We start from the raw sequence: 16,365 nt of genomic DNA on the forward strand, positions 1-16,365 counted from the left end.
ATGGACATTACGATTTGTTAAATAGTGTGCGATGGGCATTGCGGTGTGTTAGTATGCGACGGGCATTGCGGTGTGTTAGTATGCGACGGGCATTACGGTGTGTTCTATAGTATGCAATTGGCATCATGTGTGGCCTTATGTGTAATTGTCATTATGGCATGTGGCTTTATGTGTAATTGGTATTACAAAGTTTGCTAAAATGTGCAATGGGCATTACGGTGTGTGGTATAATGTTGGGCCGTGCCCACTTTTCACGGAGCAGGAGCCTCACCTACTACAAATTGGGGGGGGGGGGGGGCGCGAAACATGCCTGGCGGGCGGGTGGGCAGCTGATTAATCAGTAGTATAGCCGGGCGGGTGGCAGGGAAGATGTGCGCCCGCCAATGCTGCTTCTCTCACCCTCCCTTCCCCAGTGACTGACACATCCAGGGGTTGTCATTTACCCCTGGATTCACACCCAAACAGGTTTATGTAATTATGTCTGATTATCATAATCAGACATAATCACATAAATCTGTTTGGGGGTGACACTGCCACTTTTTCCACTTTTTACGAGTAAATGACAACCCCTGGATTAATGTCAGTCCTGGTGTCTCTGGCCACATGTATATGCCGCTGCCCGGTGTATTATGCCCACGTGTATATGCCGCTGCCCTGTGTATAATGCCCATGCGTAAATGCCGCTGCCTTGTGTATAATGCCCACGCATATATGCCGCTGCCCTGTGTATAATGCCCATGCATATATGCCGCTGCCAGTGTGTATAGTGCCCGGGGGTAACATATAGCAATTTAGGGGGCGCCAAAATGAGATTATATCTTGCCCCCCCCAACCTAAAAACGTTCCAGCGCCTCTGTTCACAGGTCAAGTTATTAGTTTTATAATTTATTAACATAGTTGTGTTGTAAAACACTGAAAAACAGATTAAGCTTTCTTACAGACCTACCTTTGTCTACAATCAGATGTAAAGTGCCCTGTTACGTAGCCATACTGAAGGCAGCCATTCTGTTGGCTGGTGCTAAGCAAAATGGTTAGCAGGGAACAAAACTTGTGTAAATATAAACCGGTTCCGCTGTGATATTGGACAGGTTTGTGCAGCAGACATACTGTTCTTGCATTGTACAATTTTAAGACTCAGCTGATTGAATTCATTATGGTTGTACTGTTTTGTCCATGTACCTTATTTTTATTAAGTTTCTTAAATAGTGCATCAAATTCCAATGCACTTTGCAATTACAACTAGCCTCCTTTTCATGTTAAAGAGCCCGTGGTGTGACTTAGTAGTCCCAGACGTCTTTATTGTGACTTTCCGTTAAAATGTGTTTTATTTACAAAACAAAGCTAAGATGCACATAACATGCACGGCTTATTAAAATATGCCACATATCTATATTCTGACTGCAGCTGTATCTGCATACGAAAGGCTGTTAGTGTTTTGTATGCTGATACAGCCGCAGTTGCACACCGAATATAGACAGGCTGCATATCACTTGAACCAGCAGAGTCCGGTTTGCAAAGAAGACTTTTTGTGACTTCTTCTGTTAAAACCCATCTGGCGCTACAGAGTTACCTGTAGCTCACATGTTACTTATTATACAACTTGTAGCTCAGGACGATAGACACATCGGTAGCTACTGTACATTCTGTAAATGTACTTTTCAGTCACCTTTGGTGGATATTTGATACTTTTGCAACTAAATGTTAGAGGACATATTTTCTATGCCCTACATGATATTGCTCCCAAACAGCTTGTGCTTTGTAATTCTGTTTTGACCCTAATAACTTTCCAGGTCTGACGAGAACTTTATTTGTGCCAGGAAATATACTGCCGGAGGGGTATGTATACTGAGCACACACCCTCGGAGCATTTGCGTTTAGTTTGGTAGTTTCCTTTCACATTTTCAGACCAGAAGAAAGGACCATGAATAGATAAATATTGATGCTTAACCGAAAAAGGATACATGCATAATAGCCAGTAATAAGAATGTATGGGTGGGGGAACGTCAAGGCAAAGAGGCAGATGCTGCTTCTCCTGGCATTTAAGGCCTTTTTATCAAACCTTGGATAGAGATAAAAGCACTCGCCAGTCCTAATCTAGACACATTACAGAGTTATTGTCGGATCTGGCTGAATGGAACAAAAACCTGGTAATGGATGATCAGAAATGCTGAACAACTGAGGGGTGGATTTATCATTGTGTGCCGAACGTTCGTTATGGGCGCAGGTATTTTTCGCCACTTTTCCGCGGTGAAGTGAACCTGTTTTTTGCCCTTATTTACTAATGTGTGTGCGCACGTTATGGGAGTGCGTTATCTCTGACCTGTGGTGATACGCCTCCTCCCATAACGAAGGGTGAACCTCCGGCCGGCGGTGTCTTCTGCGCATGCGCCGGTTACCTTGGTCTCGCGTTGTGTATCCGGCGCATGCGCAGTTTCCGCTTGCTGATCTCCTGCGTCTGCAAATTCAAACTGCGCATGCGCCGGGTAATATTCGCGGGGGATGCTGTGTACCCGGTGCATGCGCAGTTTGAATTTGCGGACGCCGGAGACCACCAAGCGGCGAAGAAGAAAGCAGGAGAGCCCCGCAGCGCCAGATAATTCTGGCGATATGCCCATGCGCAAAACAGAGGAGCGCGCGGCCATCCAGCATCTTAATAAATAAGGTATGAGCCGGGCGCCCACATTCAAATAACGTATACACGTTATCCCTCCTGCACCATACCGCGGCACGCTAATCAGCCGTATCGCGGGTTTGATAGATATGGGGAAGTGCTATCCCCTGCTTTAGCGCAGGCGGATAGCGCGTATACCCCATAGCGCAGTGTGATAAATCTACCCCTGTGTCACTTGAGCTTATCCATTACCAGGTTTTTGTTCCAACCAGCCAGACCTGACAATAACTCTGTAGATAAAGGAGGGAGTAATGACTCGGTAGATGTATATGGCCAGCTTAACCGAATGGGATTGTTCAGTTGCTTTTTAAAATGAATTTGCAGTGGCGGTTTGTTTGGCTTTTTGTAAGCGGTTAATCGGGCAAAAATAGATATAACCGAGGGCTGAGTGTACTGCGGTTCTTTGCAGTGGAGGCCTGGGTTCTAACAAAGGGATTTGTATTATGCCAGTGGTAGCCAACACCAGTCCTCGGGAGCTACCAACAGTTCAAGTTTTCTAGATCACCTAGCTGGGGCACAGGTGTATTCATTACTCACTGACACATTCTAAATGATCCACAGGTGGATTTGTTTACTTCACTTATGATTCTGTGAGGTGACCTGGAAAACATGAACTGTTGGTAGCTCTCGAGGACTGGAGTTAGCTACTGCATAAAACAGGGGTAGCAGAGTTGGGTGTATATATCCTAGGCCAGTGGTAGCCAACCCTAGCCCTCGAGAGCTACCAAAAGTTCACATTTTCCAGACAACCTAGCTGCTGCACAGCTGCACTCATTAATCACTGACACATTTTAAAAGATCCACAGATGGAGATAATTAGCTCACTTGTGATTCTGTGATGAGACCTGCAAAACATGCACTGTTGGTAGCTCTCGAGGACTAGGGTTGGCTACCCCAGTCCGAGGCCAGTGATGGCTAACCTTGACACTCCAGCTGTTGTTGAACTACACATCCCAGCATGCCCTGCATCAGTTTTAGCATGGCCAAATTGTAAAACTGTAGCAGGTCGTGCTGGGATGTGTAGTTCAACAAAAGTTGGAGTGTCAAGGTTAGCAATCACTGTCCTAGGCCTTAGGAAGGATGCAGTATGAAATTCCGGCGGTCGAAATCCCGACAAGGGGGGGACGTGGATCGCTTGCCACGCAGCGGGCCGGTGCCTCGCTACGCTAATTTATTCTCCCTCCAGGGGTGTCGTGGACACCCACGGAGGGAGAAAGTGTCGGGATTCTGAACGCCGGGATCCCGACCGCCGGGATTTTAACTGCATCCCCTTAGGAACATGGGTATACTAGCCATTCCATATGTATAGATTACAAATGTTGCAGATTTTATACCCCCTAAGATATATTGTGAAAATATCTATTTTGCATTTCTCATTCATTTATTTACTAATTATTAAAATGTAATTGCAAACATTAATGTAACCCCCTGTTGTACATTACTGTACCTATAGCCTAACTGTTCATGAACCCTATCCATAAGGGAAACCAGTAACTGTACATAAGAATCTGTAACTGGGACTACAGTTCATCATAAAACAAACCATAACGTCTATAACTACAGTACATGCTATAGGAGACTTTTGTACATCAGTTGGGATTAATCCTCCAATAACAGTTATTGTAGCTGTAGATAAATCTGCACCTTTCTGCTTCATCTCTCTTCACAAGCCGGTTTGTTATAAAATTCCGGGATGTAAATGCTGCCAGATTGCCATTGTCATCAGTGATTGGCCATGCAGGTGGCAGGAGCGGATTCACCTGACTGTTTTGTGAAACCTAATTTGCATATTCACAGGGAAAAACAAACACACTATAATGTGTTGATTGTCTTGTGACAGCTGCCAGCTCCTGACACATTATGTAATGTGACAGGGAAAGTGATACTAGCGTTATGTTACAGTTCCTGTAATGTAGATCACTGTAAGGTTACCTAGAAAGGTAACTGGCCAGACGTGCAATCACCAGAGGCTGACGCTTGCTAACCACTCTCAGTAGTCTGGAAGGGATAGCTGGGGCTCCGAGGTCAACCTGTAAGAAAGAACAGAATAAACTCATTTTCAGGTAAGACTGCAGTGTGGTAGGGAGTAGTAACGCTGGATTGTACCTGTAGGATTCGGATTTCTGTGAATGGAAACATGCAGTGAATGCAGTTATGACTGGAAGTACGACATGTACATCACACACATTCCTAAGGGTGGATGAGGGAGCCAATGTAGCAGTTCAGCATTGGGTTGGCTGGTTGTTCTTTGAGCAAAACGATCAGTATCTTGTGTGCACAAAGAATGTTTGTTTTCTTCATCTTTTAACAAGCAATACTTTGCAGTCTTTTTGTATGTGCTTGATGGATTTGTGTATATTTGCATAGCTTTTCTATGTTCTGGGTTTTTTGTATCATACTGAAGTGTAAGTTTTTCTTTCATTCAGTTAGGAGATACTGTAGACCTTGGGATATAGAAGGACAGCATGGAGGGCAGGCTCTGTAATAACATCAGCTAAATTATTTACCTCTCTAAATGGTGCTTCAAGGGGTGTGGTATGGGATCCCGACTGGCCGGACTCAGACAGCGGGGAGAGCGCAACATGGCGGGACCCCGAGTGTCTGGGTTTTGACTGTCGGGAAAATGTCCGGCACCCGCTTTAAGTTGCCTTTAGGATGGTCGGACACAGACTGCAAAGTCCTGCACATAAAGTAGCCCAGGGTTAGTTGCTGCACATGCCAGTGGGCCTTCCTGCCTGTCTGGCAGAACCGACTTGGTGTAGATCTTTTGTGCAATCTTTACAGCATGGGTCCTCAAACTGCGGCCCTCCAGATGTTGTGAAACTACAATTCCCAGCATGCCTTGCCACAGTTTTCCTATAAGGGAGTGCTAAAACTGTGGCAAGGCATGCTGGGAATTGTAGTTTCACAACATCTGGAGGGCCGCAGTTTGAGGACCCATGCTTTACAGCTTCTGCTCTCCCACTGGTGAAACCTATTCACTTGTGCTTTGCTGGGTAGCTCACACATGATGTAGTTCTGCTGTACAGAAGACTGAGGCTGTCGCTGATGATGCGTGGGACTGCGCATTGCCAGCAACATAGTGGGTACACATTGAATGATCTGAACATTGCCGATCCTGATGGTTTGGAACGATACAAACTTGTATCATCTAGATCAGGCTTTCCCAACCACGGTCCTCAAGGCACACCAACAGTGCAGGTTTTAGTGATATCCAGGCTTCAGCACAGATGGTTTAATCAGAATTCCTCAGACACTAATTAAGTCACCTGTGCTGAAACCTGGATATCTACAAAACCTGCACTGTTGGTGTGCCCTGAGGACCGTGGTTGGGAAAGCCTGATCTAGTGTGCACCCAGCTTATCTCCTACAAAGAATTTGTGTATTCAAGTTGTATATTGTTTCTTTGTCCATTCTGTGGGGTTTCTATATAAATGTGACAGATCTACAGGCATTTGTATACTGGTCTGGGCCTATAAAAACCAAAGTTTTTTTGCCACCTATGCACCCTACCGCTGGTTTAGGGTTGGTTATTTTATTGATATTACTGTAATGTTGTGTCCTTTCCCCTTTCAGACTTATGCCCCATATCACTGCACAACACCAGGTGTAAGTCCTACCTGCACCATATAAATGACTCTGGTCACTGCTTCCCCACCGATCGTATCCGCTTGGAGGATCCAGGCGCTGGGGAGGAGCTCTCCTCGTACAGTGTCTTTATTAGGACGCGGCATGGACTCGTTGTACACAGACTGGAAGGACAGGCTGTAACACTTCTCCTGTGCATAGGGAACAACAGTAACAACTGTATGAGGACACATCTGTAGCTAACACAGAATACATCATTGCTTCAATCAGTCTCCTTCGGTGTCCTAGTCGCATTGCAACTACAGATGTGTCCACATAAGTCTATCCTAAGTCTATCCTCCATACGCAGTAGCATTGAGCATCTTTATATGCGACTAGCGCCATTAAAATGAATTTTATGTAGTTACAGCTCTGTTTTGTTTATAACAAATGGCACATTTGTGTTTTCCTGGAGGACACTGTACCATGCATAGCATTTTGTATGCACACAGGATATAGGCATGCTGGATATAATTTAAATCAGAAGAAGCTGTTTGTAAGGCATGATCCAATGTACAACATGTATATGGAACGAGGGACTACATTTTATGAAACCATTTGAACGGTTCTGTTGGCAAAATGTATCAGTCTGGAGAGATATAAAGTAGTAAACAATTGGCTCCTAACTTGCATTTACAAGAGCTGAGGTTCTCAAACTCGGTCCTCAGAACCCCACACATGCCCTTATTCAGATCTGATTGCAGTACACATTTGTTTGGAAAATGGCCCAAACCATGCTGCACTGCAGGTGGGGCAGATGTAACATGTGCGGAGAGAGTTACATTTGGGTGCGATGTGTTCAAACTGATATCTAAATTGGGTACTTGTTTCCTAGCACGGCGCCTGTCGGATCCCAACGCATACCTTAAGTTAAGGTATGCGATGGTTCCCGACCGACCCGATTTTCGGGCTTTAAAGACGTTTTTAATACACTTTAAAAATCGGTCGCATCGTATTCCATTATAATGGCATGCAATGCGACGGACCCGATTTTACATTGGACCCAAGGTTAAATGCCCCCCAGACCCGATTTTCAAACCCACCCTCATGGTTAATTATGTGAAATGTGCCCCCCCATTGTTAACACAACGCCACGATCAACGTCAACCCAAAGCGTGGCGAGCCCGCATACGCATCCTCTGACCTTTTCATACCCCCACTATCCACGTCGTTGTGGAGTTGATTTTATATAGTGTGGCGAGTGCAGCGAGCCAACAAACCTGAAGCGTGCCGAGCCCCGCGAGGGGACGCGTAATGCGGGTGCGCTCGCCACACTATATAAAATCAACTCCACAACGACGTGGATAGTGGGGGTATGAAAAGGTCGGAGGACGCATGCTGCGCTCGCCACGCTTCGGGTTGACGTTGATTGTGGTGTGGCGTCAACAATGGGGGGCCATTTCACATTGTATACCCACCCTGATGGGTAATCACTATGTTAAATGGGGAGCATTTAACATTGGTTCCAATGTAAAAATCAGGTGGTTCCAATGTAAAAATCAGGTCGGTTGCATCACATCGCATGCGATTTGGCTGCATGCGATACGATCGACCCGATTTTTGCGACCCAATTTCATACAATTAAAATCGGTGTGGCCCTGCTAGGAAACAAGTACCCTAAATTGCAGTGTAAAAATAATGCAGCCAGTATTTACCCTGCACAGAAACAAAATAACTCACATAAATCTAACTCTCTCGGCACATGTTACATCTGCCCCACCTGCAGCGCACATGGTTTTGCCCATTTTCCAAACAAATTTGGGTACTTGTTTCCTAGCAGGGTGCCCGTCGTGGGTGACGCGACCGACGAGATTTTAGGGCTATTTTTAGCCTTTTTCCCAACAATTAAGAAATTGCGTCCATCGCATGCCTTAACTTAAGGTATGTGATGCGACCGAAGCGATTTAACATTGAATGCATTGTATTCAATGTTAAATGCCTATGTAAAATCGGGTCCATTGTATGCCATTATAATGGCATACAATGTGACCGATGCGATGGACCTGATTTTACATAGGGAACAATGTTAAATGGGCCAATGGACTCGATTTTCATTGTATACCCACCCTGATGGGTAATTTGTATGTCAAATGCCCCCCCATTGTTAACGCCACTCCACGATGAACGCCAACCCGAAGCGTGACGCGCGGCGGCAGTACACGTCCTCCAACCTTTTCATACCCCCAGTATCCACATTGGCGTGGAGTTGATTTTATATAGTGTGGCGAGCGCAGCAAACCACCGAGCCCGAAGCGTGGCGAGTGGACGCGTAATACCTGTGAAGTAATGCGCGTCCACTCACCACGCTTCAGGCTCGGTGGCTTGCCGCGCTATATAAATTCAACTCCACGCCGACGTGGATATTGGGGGTATGAAAAGGTCGGAGGATGTGTACCGCTGCGCTGTGGGTGGCGTTAACAATGGGGGGGGGGGGGCGCATTTGACCCATCAAGGTGGGGATATAATTAAAATTGGGGGCCAATGTAAAAATCGCGTCGATCGTATTCGATGCGATCTACGTGATTTTTAAACACCTGATGGATACAATTATCGCTGGCGCTGTGCTAGGAAACAAGTACCCAAATTTGTACTGCGATCAGATCTGAATAAAGGCCACAGTTAATGTTTTCCAGGTCTCCTCACAGAATCACAAATGAAGTAATTAGCTCCATCTGTGGATCTTTTAAAATGTGTCAGTGAGTAATGAGTGCACCTGCTGGGTGACCTGGAAAACGTGAACTGTGTGGGGTATGAGGAATGAGTTTGAGAACCCCTGCGCTAATGTGATAAATGTTCAATACAACTTTACTAAGATTATTGGTAATACAGGTTATGGTTACACCCACAAGCAGAGACACACGATCATGGAAGCGAAAACGTCTGTTATGGGGCCTACACTTAGGGAAATAGATATCAGGGCGTGTCACTAGATTGCTTAGAAAATGCCCCTACATTGCTCTGTGTGTAGGGGCCATAGCGTTGCCATCACCCAGCGATTAATGCCAGTCAGGGCCAGTGTTCCCTCAGTGATCGCTCAGCACACAGCGCACATTGCTGCATTATTCGTGTGTGACTGTAGCTCTAGACATGTTCAGTGTAATTGCTGCTACAGCTTATATATCTGCTCCTGCCTTTACATGACGTGAAATATTATATATACATTGATCAAAGCTGGTGCTAAAGCAGTTGGTGAACTGTCTGATTACCTCTTTTGATTCTACAGTGATGCAACAGAAATCCCTGGGTTGCTTTAGGTAGCAAAGTGACATATCCATCAGCACATGTACTAAACAGGGGAACAGAAAATAGCCACAGTCAGTATTAACGCAATCCTAGAAATAGTCTTCAAATGTTCCTAATATTTATTGGACATAATATCAGTAGTTATTGTGCATAATAACCTTAACAATGCAATTTGTTCCTTAACCCTTTGAGTGCCAAGTGAATTTGTCAAAATAGGTGTGAAAATTGCCAAGCAAACATTTGTATTCATCATAATGATCTGTAATGCCTCCTTATATAGAAAATAATTTTTTTCATTTGAATTTATATAACCAAAGTGAGCGACGCCGGCATTTTTAGCAGATGTTTTGCACCTCACACAGATGTTGCCAACCAAAGGGTTAAATACCTAGACAGCTAAATTACCAGCCTCTGTCATTTTTAAAACCTAGCCTGTAACATGGTAGTAACTGGTCTCTTCACAGATTAGTACATAATTGCTAATCCAATCACAACAAATAACGGATCTAAGTTTGTTAATTAAATGCATTAGGGTGTAACCTGATGAAGGTATATGAAGCTTGAAGGTGAAAACAATAGGGCAAACATCTTATTAGATGCGTTAATATAACTGAGGGTTTTCCAATTAGCCCAGTAAGCTGGCACTTCTCATGGATTGAGCTGTGAAGGGGAGAGCGGCACGTGGGAGAAGGTTAGCGCCATCCTGGAGTATCACTAAGGATTCATCTCACCCGGTCTATTGTACTTGCTACTATGTTACACTGGTTTTTAAAAAGCAATGGTTAACTGTGTTGGGAATACTCATTGCTATAAGCAATATCCCCATTAGGTGCTAACATGTTCTAGATCATGGGTCTTCAACCTGTGGCCCTCCAGATGTTGTGAAACTACATGTTCCAACATGCATTGCCACATTTTTTCCTATGAGAGCATGCCAAAACTGTCAGGGCATGATGGGACATGTAGTTCTACAACATCTGGAGGGCCACAGGTTGAAGACATGTGTTCTAGATGATGATAACTGACCAATTAGTATAGATCGCTGCCAACAGTCAGCTGAATGAGTACCAGAAGAGAATAGTACAGCGCTGAACCGAGGAAACCTTACGTGCCCTTTGCCATGCAGGGTGATACCATGTTGAAAGTAAAAATGCTATATTGTATCTTAGTGGCCTTCACTCACAACTATATTTGAAGCTTTGGAAGGGGTCTTCCCCTGAATTGCTGGCAGCCATGACTAGGACTTTTCTATTGGAATTTGATGGCAATAGATGTATCTGCTCATTACTCCTGACTGACTGCTTTTTCTGTCTCTGCGCCTCTTACTGTATAGCTGCTATAAGTGGTCTGGTCCTGCACCTGCATGAGGACATGTCAGAATCAGCACCGGAGATAAACATCTGATGCAGCTGCAGAGACCTGGACAGGGGCACAGTGGTGTGGTGCACATATGGCAGCATGCAATGATTAATGAATATTTCTGATCATCTTTTTTCCCTCCCATTAAGGACACCATGGCAGTCCAAAACTACCAGCAACAATTTGCCACTAGTAATAGTCTGACCGTTCCTCTCTACCCCACTGGCTGACATACAGGCACTGAAGAGATTTCACTGTTGAAGTCTTATAGCTGTACATTGCCCAGCACTGTATTCCATCTCCTCAATCAAACATCCCACAGTGCTGGCCATACATCAGAACGACGAGCTTGTGATCCAGATGGTGTCATAATTTCCCCGGCAGCTTCCTGAACGCACAAGTGCAATGGATTGTGTGCAATTCGTGAGGAATATCGTTACGGTGCGCAATCCCGCAGGTTGAGCCTCAGATCATACCTGCTGCACGTATGATCCATTGGCTTTGCTTGTGGTTGTAAGCAGATGGTACAGTAGGTGCTTTTAAAGCACACGCGGTCGCTCTTCCGACCTGGGATCAGGTCCTATGCAAGTCATGCTGTATGTGTGTCATTTCACATAAGATCTATTGTAAGATCTGCATCTCCCAGCATACTGGTTGTTAGCCGCATCCTCAGATCTTACGTGCAGCACATAACATCTGAGGATTGACCTCACGGCCTACAGGACCGCGCATCGTACCAACCTCACGATTTGCACACAAAAAAAACCCCAATGCATCGCACGACCCATCTAAATTATGGGTTCGGGCCTGAAATCGTTCTGATGTTTGGCCAGGAAGAGCGGATTGTGACCGTACTGGGTGGTGACGAGGCAGAAGTGCTGTGCAAACACGTTTCCCATATGTGTGGTGTCTGGTCGCTGTACCGCTACTGGTGAGCAGCCCACTGTAAGATCCTGGCTGCAGACATTACACATTGGATGTGAATAATATAGAGCACGTGTGCATGTCACTTACCCAGTTGTATGTTGCCACTCAGTCGCTGATGTACAGAACATGTGAGGACGGACTGGTCATACAGCTGCCTCGCAGTTATGTCTCTCACCGTACACCAGACATCGTGCAGAGGCCTCTTAATGACTCCAGCACCAAGAAATCCATGTTGTGTAGGTATGGCGCAGGACTTATAATACATCAGTACATCCTTCTTTGTACTCTGATACCTGGAATGGAGAAACGGCATAATGGTACCATATGCTGACAACAAGTGACGGTAGTGCTAGAGAGAACTGGGGCAGTGTGCTTATAGCTGGTCCCATTAATTCATTAATTTCATTCCCCAGGAGCTGTTCCAGGGGGACGTTCATACTTTGACTCCTCTATGTGTCAGAGAGCCGTGGATGAAATCTGTTGAGGGCAGGTGTGACCGTGTGTACCAATAGCATGCCTGGAGCAAGGCGCATGCCATTATTTATTGGTCCTCCAGCTCACACCCCTTTTCAGTGGCCACCATGGCAGGACAATCCCCATTACTCCTAGGGCTGACTGTATACATACATTGCATGACTCCTAGGTCCTGTATAACCTCAGTATGCCTTTACTTAGGCTGACTCCAATAAGGAATACATTTATGTTTATAGATATATTTTTCATTGTAGCTTAGGTAATAGTAACACAAATTCTGCCAACTGGTAATAAGGATACATATAAAGAAAAGGGAATTATAAAATGAACTGAGACTTACATCCAACCAGCTGCTGCCTGATGATTATAGAGATTATTGAGGTCATAGGAGCAAGCTGCCATTATCTGAAACAAAGGTATTTGTAAGTGACTGGAATAGTGTAACAAGGACATAACATTCTGTACTCGCAGCCAATGTGTTTATCTACAGCAGTGCTGTCAGACTCACAGGGACACGGTCATTAGGTCTACACCAACTAGGTGGACAGGCAGCAAGGTCAACATGGGCTAGGTCCACATGGGGGTTTTTCACTGTGTTTTGATACATTGAACAGTGAAATAACACGATAACTACTACATAAAAATTCCATGGTTCTCATGTTGCCCCTGATAGTACCAGATAAAGCTGCCATCTAGGATGGTTACATGGTTGGCTTTTGAAGCTTTTTTGAATAATGGGAAAAAGACAACCAGCAGGTGTCGGCAAATAACTGTATGAAAAATGTCAGGATTTCGTGGCTATATTTACCTGTAGAGATTTTGCGCATAGTAACCATTCTACTTCTTTACCTAACATCTTCTAGACCAGGGATGGGTAACTATTGGCTCCCAACTGTTGTTGAACAACACATCCCTGCAACGGTTTTAGCATGGCCAAATAGCATATAGCCCCTGTTCTAATCTAGACCATAATAGCTAATAATTAACAAAAGGCCGACATGAGATTTTTACATTGTAGATTTTCATCTGAGCGCATTGGTTTGCTCGCCAAGCAAGAGGGCACGGTACACTCATTAGGGTCCTCACGCTGAGGTGTCGACCCTTTTTCACATGTGGACCTAAATATTGGCTGTGAGATATACTACCAAACCCCTCCCCCAAATGTCCATGACTACATGCTATAACTTGGCCCATTATTCAGATATTTAGATAAAATGATGTCATTATTTTAAGATTTTGCTATACCTCTAAATAGGTCATTATTCATTGGGAGGAGTTTTCTGGGGGCACTGCAACATATCTGTCATTAGTTTAAGGGGGGTATTTAAATGAGGTCCAAGGCAATAATTAATTGAACGTAGATTTATAACTATAATAAAGCGCAGCTGTACGTTTTTACCTACACTGACTACTCCTGCCCGTATATACTCTGTGACTTGTTTTTAGTCCATTCATGTCCGTAAACATTCATACTGTATTTCTGGTTTTCCCGGTTCTGTGCCGCTAATGACAGAAATATTTAAAAGAAAATGTTTAGCTACGGTCTCAAAAAACGTTCTAAACGTCTATTGTGGGTGAATGGACAACGTAGGAGCAGCCTATACCTTTATGTTAGGTTAACTGATGACTTTTTCCACTAAGAGATGTTTCTAGATGTGTTATGATCTACACCAGTGGTAGCCAACCCTAGCCCTCGAGAGCTACCAACAGTTCACATTTTCCAGACAACCTAGCTGCTGCACAGCTGCACTCATTAATCACTGACACATTTTACAAGATCCACAGGTGGAGCTAATTAGCTCACTTGTGATTCTGTGAGGAGACCTGCAAAACATGCACTGTTGGTAGCTCTCGAGGACTAGGGTTGGCTACCCCAGATCTACAAAATAATATTAATTGGAATACACACACATTTAATATAGGGATTTGTAGAAATGTCCTTAAATCCAAGATGTAAAGTTACATTGCCCACTAGTGCAGTCTGTGCCCTTCTTCCGGGGAGTTGAGACACATGACCTGTACAATTACCGCTGTATCCAAACCTGAAACTTGCCATGCAAACTCCCTTATTGCTAGTCACCTACAGATGTGTCCACATACATCAATCCCCCGTGTTAGACATAATGCATGAGCTCTGGGTGACTCAGTAGTTGCGAGCGTCTCTGCATGGAAATTGTGAGTCTTTTTCGCAAAATGGGGCAAATCACAAGCAGCTTCTGCTGACTCAAATAATATGCAGTATGCCTGTATTCTATGTGACTGCAGCTGTATCTGCGTGCAAAATGCTACTGTGCATTGTTTTACTGAAAGAAAACAAGCGTAGCATTTTGTATGCAGATACAGCTGCGGGTACACACAGAATCAGAAGCTGCTTGTGCGTCATATTTGCACCATTCTGAGAGTAAGACATTGTAATGGTAAATGTTGCATGCAAAGACACTGTGTACCGAATAACGCCATGGCATGGTGCGTCAAGAAGTGCTGTTCAACATGCATGGAGGTAAGACCTAGAGAAATGGACAAATGTGTACACAAACTGTTTATGGAACAGAATATGGCATTTTCTTTTTCGATTCAATCTTCTGGCTCACAAGACAACCATACAAATTGGACTATAACGCTACTGTTGGGTATTACAGGCATGGAACTCACCTCAGCTGTTGCACTGGCTTGGAGCTTGGTGGCCAGGCCCTGATAGGACACTGGTGTAGACTGGAGGAGGGAAACATGCGGGAGGGAGCAAACGCCTGCTTTGCCGATTGAGCTTTCATCAGCAGAGGTATGGCTTATGTACGGTGGCCCTAAGGAGACATTTAGATATATATTACACCATATAAAGCAATACAATGGTGTGAAAGTAAATAATACTCTATTGCTGTAACCATAATTATCCAGCACCCAGAAAAGCTTACACCTAATGGCTTCATTGTATTCTTTGTAGATAAAATGCTACATAAGTAGTAGTGGTATTGTCTTTCTGTACACTGGGGATCCGGAATACAATGTGGTATAGAGGCTGGTACCAAAGAAAATGAAGCTCTCTACCCCATATTTTGGAATTCCTTTCTGGGAATCCAGAATATTTCTAACACTGCTACAAAGGGACATGACCAGAAGTATCGAACAAAAGGATAAAATAACCCAACAGTAAAAGAAACAAATAATAAAGGAATGGAGTAAAGTACAAAATCCTATTTACTGAAACATCTGACTGGGGGACATTGGATACAGTGGAGATTATCTAAAAAATGTCCCTAAGGAAGGGTACGCTCAGACATTGCAGTGTACATCTCCATACATCCTAGGTCCAGTATCTTTGGACTTGCAGATGTATTTTGTGAAAGTGAGCACCAAGGATCAGTTGGCCAACAGGCCAAGCAGCTGCCTACCTGTCACATACCACTGGTGTTCAGGGTGCGGCCTGTACCTCGGATTTAGCGGATACCCAGAACTAAGGCACCGGCAGTGTTCGCTAGGGACCGTCGCAAGAGAGTTTGGACTTAGCGGCATCTTACACGCAGGTTGTGGCCCTCAGTCAGGGTTCCTGAGTACAGCTGCTGGTGGCACTAGTGATGCCTAGGTTACACTGGTAGGGACCAATTTTTAATCAGGCGCTGTGACACCATCTCTAATTCACAACTATGGAGAGATGAATTGAAGACCTGAACCTTAAAAGAGCCATGTTTTAAACTAATTTCCCAGAGAGTCCAACAGAAACAGCAGTAACTGGTTCAAATGAGAACCAGAGGTAGGAAACCACTTCACTTCAGAGCAGGTAATGTTCCCAACCCTGTGGTAATTCCAAGCTCAAGTAGCCTTTCAAGCCTTGAGGCCGGTATGAAATATATATATATATATAAAAAAACTTTAGTTCTATGGATTATAAATTCAATATCTATGCTGTCAAAGTAAACGCTACTGATGAATGGATCGGTACTTGTGTATTTTGGCGGCGCCCCCGATGTCCGTCGTACGATGAACGTATCGCATCGCATGCCATGTACCCGATGGCATGCGATGCGACGCGATTTTGACCCCCTATACGGTAAAAAATCGTATAAGCA

General features: G+C 44.5%; 1 protein-coding gene across 2 annotated transcripts in view; it reads right to left on the reverse strand.

Moving 5' to 3' along the window:
* Nucleotides 1-298: 298 nt before the first annotated feature.
* The window catches only part of STARD9 (StAR related lipid transfer domain containing 9), a 151,962-nt gene continuing 135,895 nt past the window's right edge, over nucleotides 299-16,365 (reverse strand). For both annotated transcript variants that reach the window (XM_083167246.1, XM_083167245.1), the window contains exons 28-33: nucleotides 14,954-15,102; nucleotides 12,642-12,706; nucleotides 11,915-12,120; nucleotides 9,505-9,584; nucleotides 6,292-6,450; nucleotides 299-4,701 (exon numbers count right to left, since the gene is read on the reverse strand). In XM_083167246.1, coding sequence (XP_083023372.1) covers nucleotides 4,600-4,701; nucleotides 6,292-6,450; nucleotides 9,505-9,584; nucleotides 11,915-12,120; nucleotides 12,642-12,706; nucleotides 14,954-15,102 — 761 coding nt within the window. In that variant the 3' untranslated portion in view covers nucleotides 299-4,599. The remainder of the gene's footprint in view (nucleotides 4,702-6,291; nucleotides 6,451-9,504; nucleotides 9,585-11,914; nucleotides 12,121-12,641; nucleotides 12,707-14,953; nucleotides 15,103-16,365) is intronic.

The sequence above is a fragment of the Crinia signifera genome, chromosome 12 (assembly GCF_055691185.1).
Source record: "Crinia signifera chromosome 12, ASM5569118v1, whole genome shotgun sequence".
In the NCBI taxonomy this organism is placed as follows: domain Eukaryota; kingdom Metazoa; phylum Chordata; class Amphibia; order Anura; family Myobatrachidae; genus Crinia; species Crinia signifera.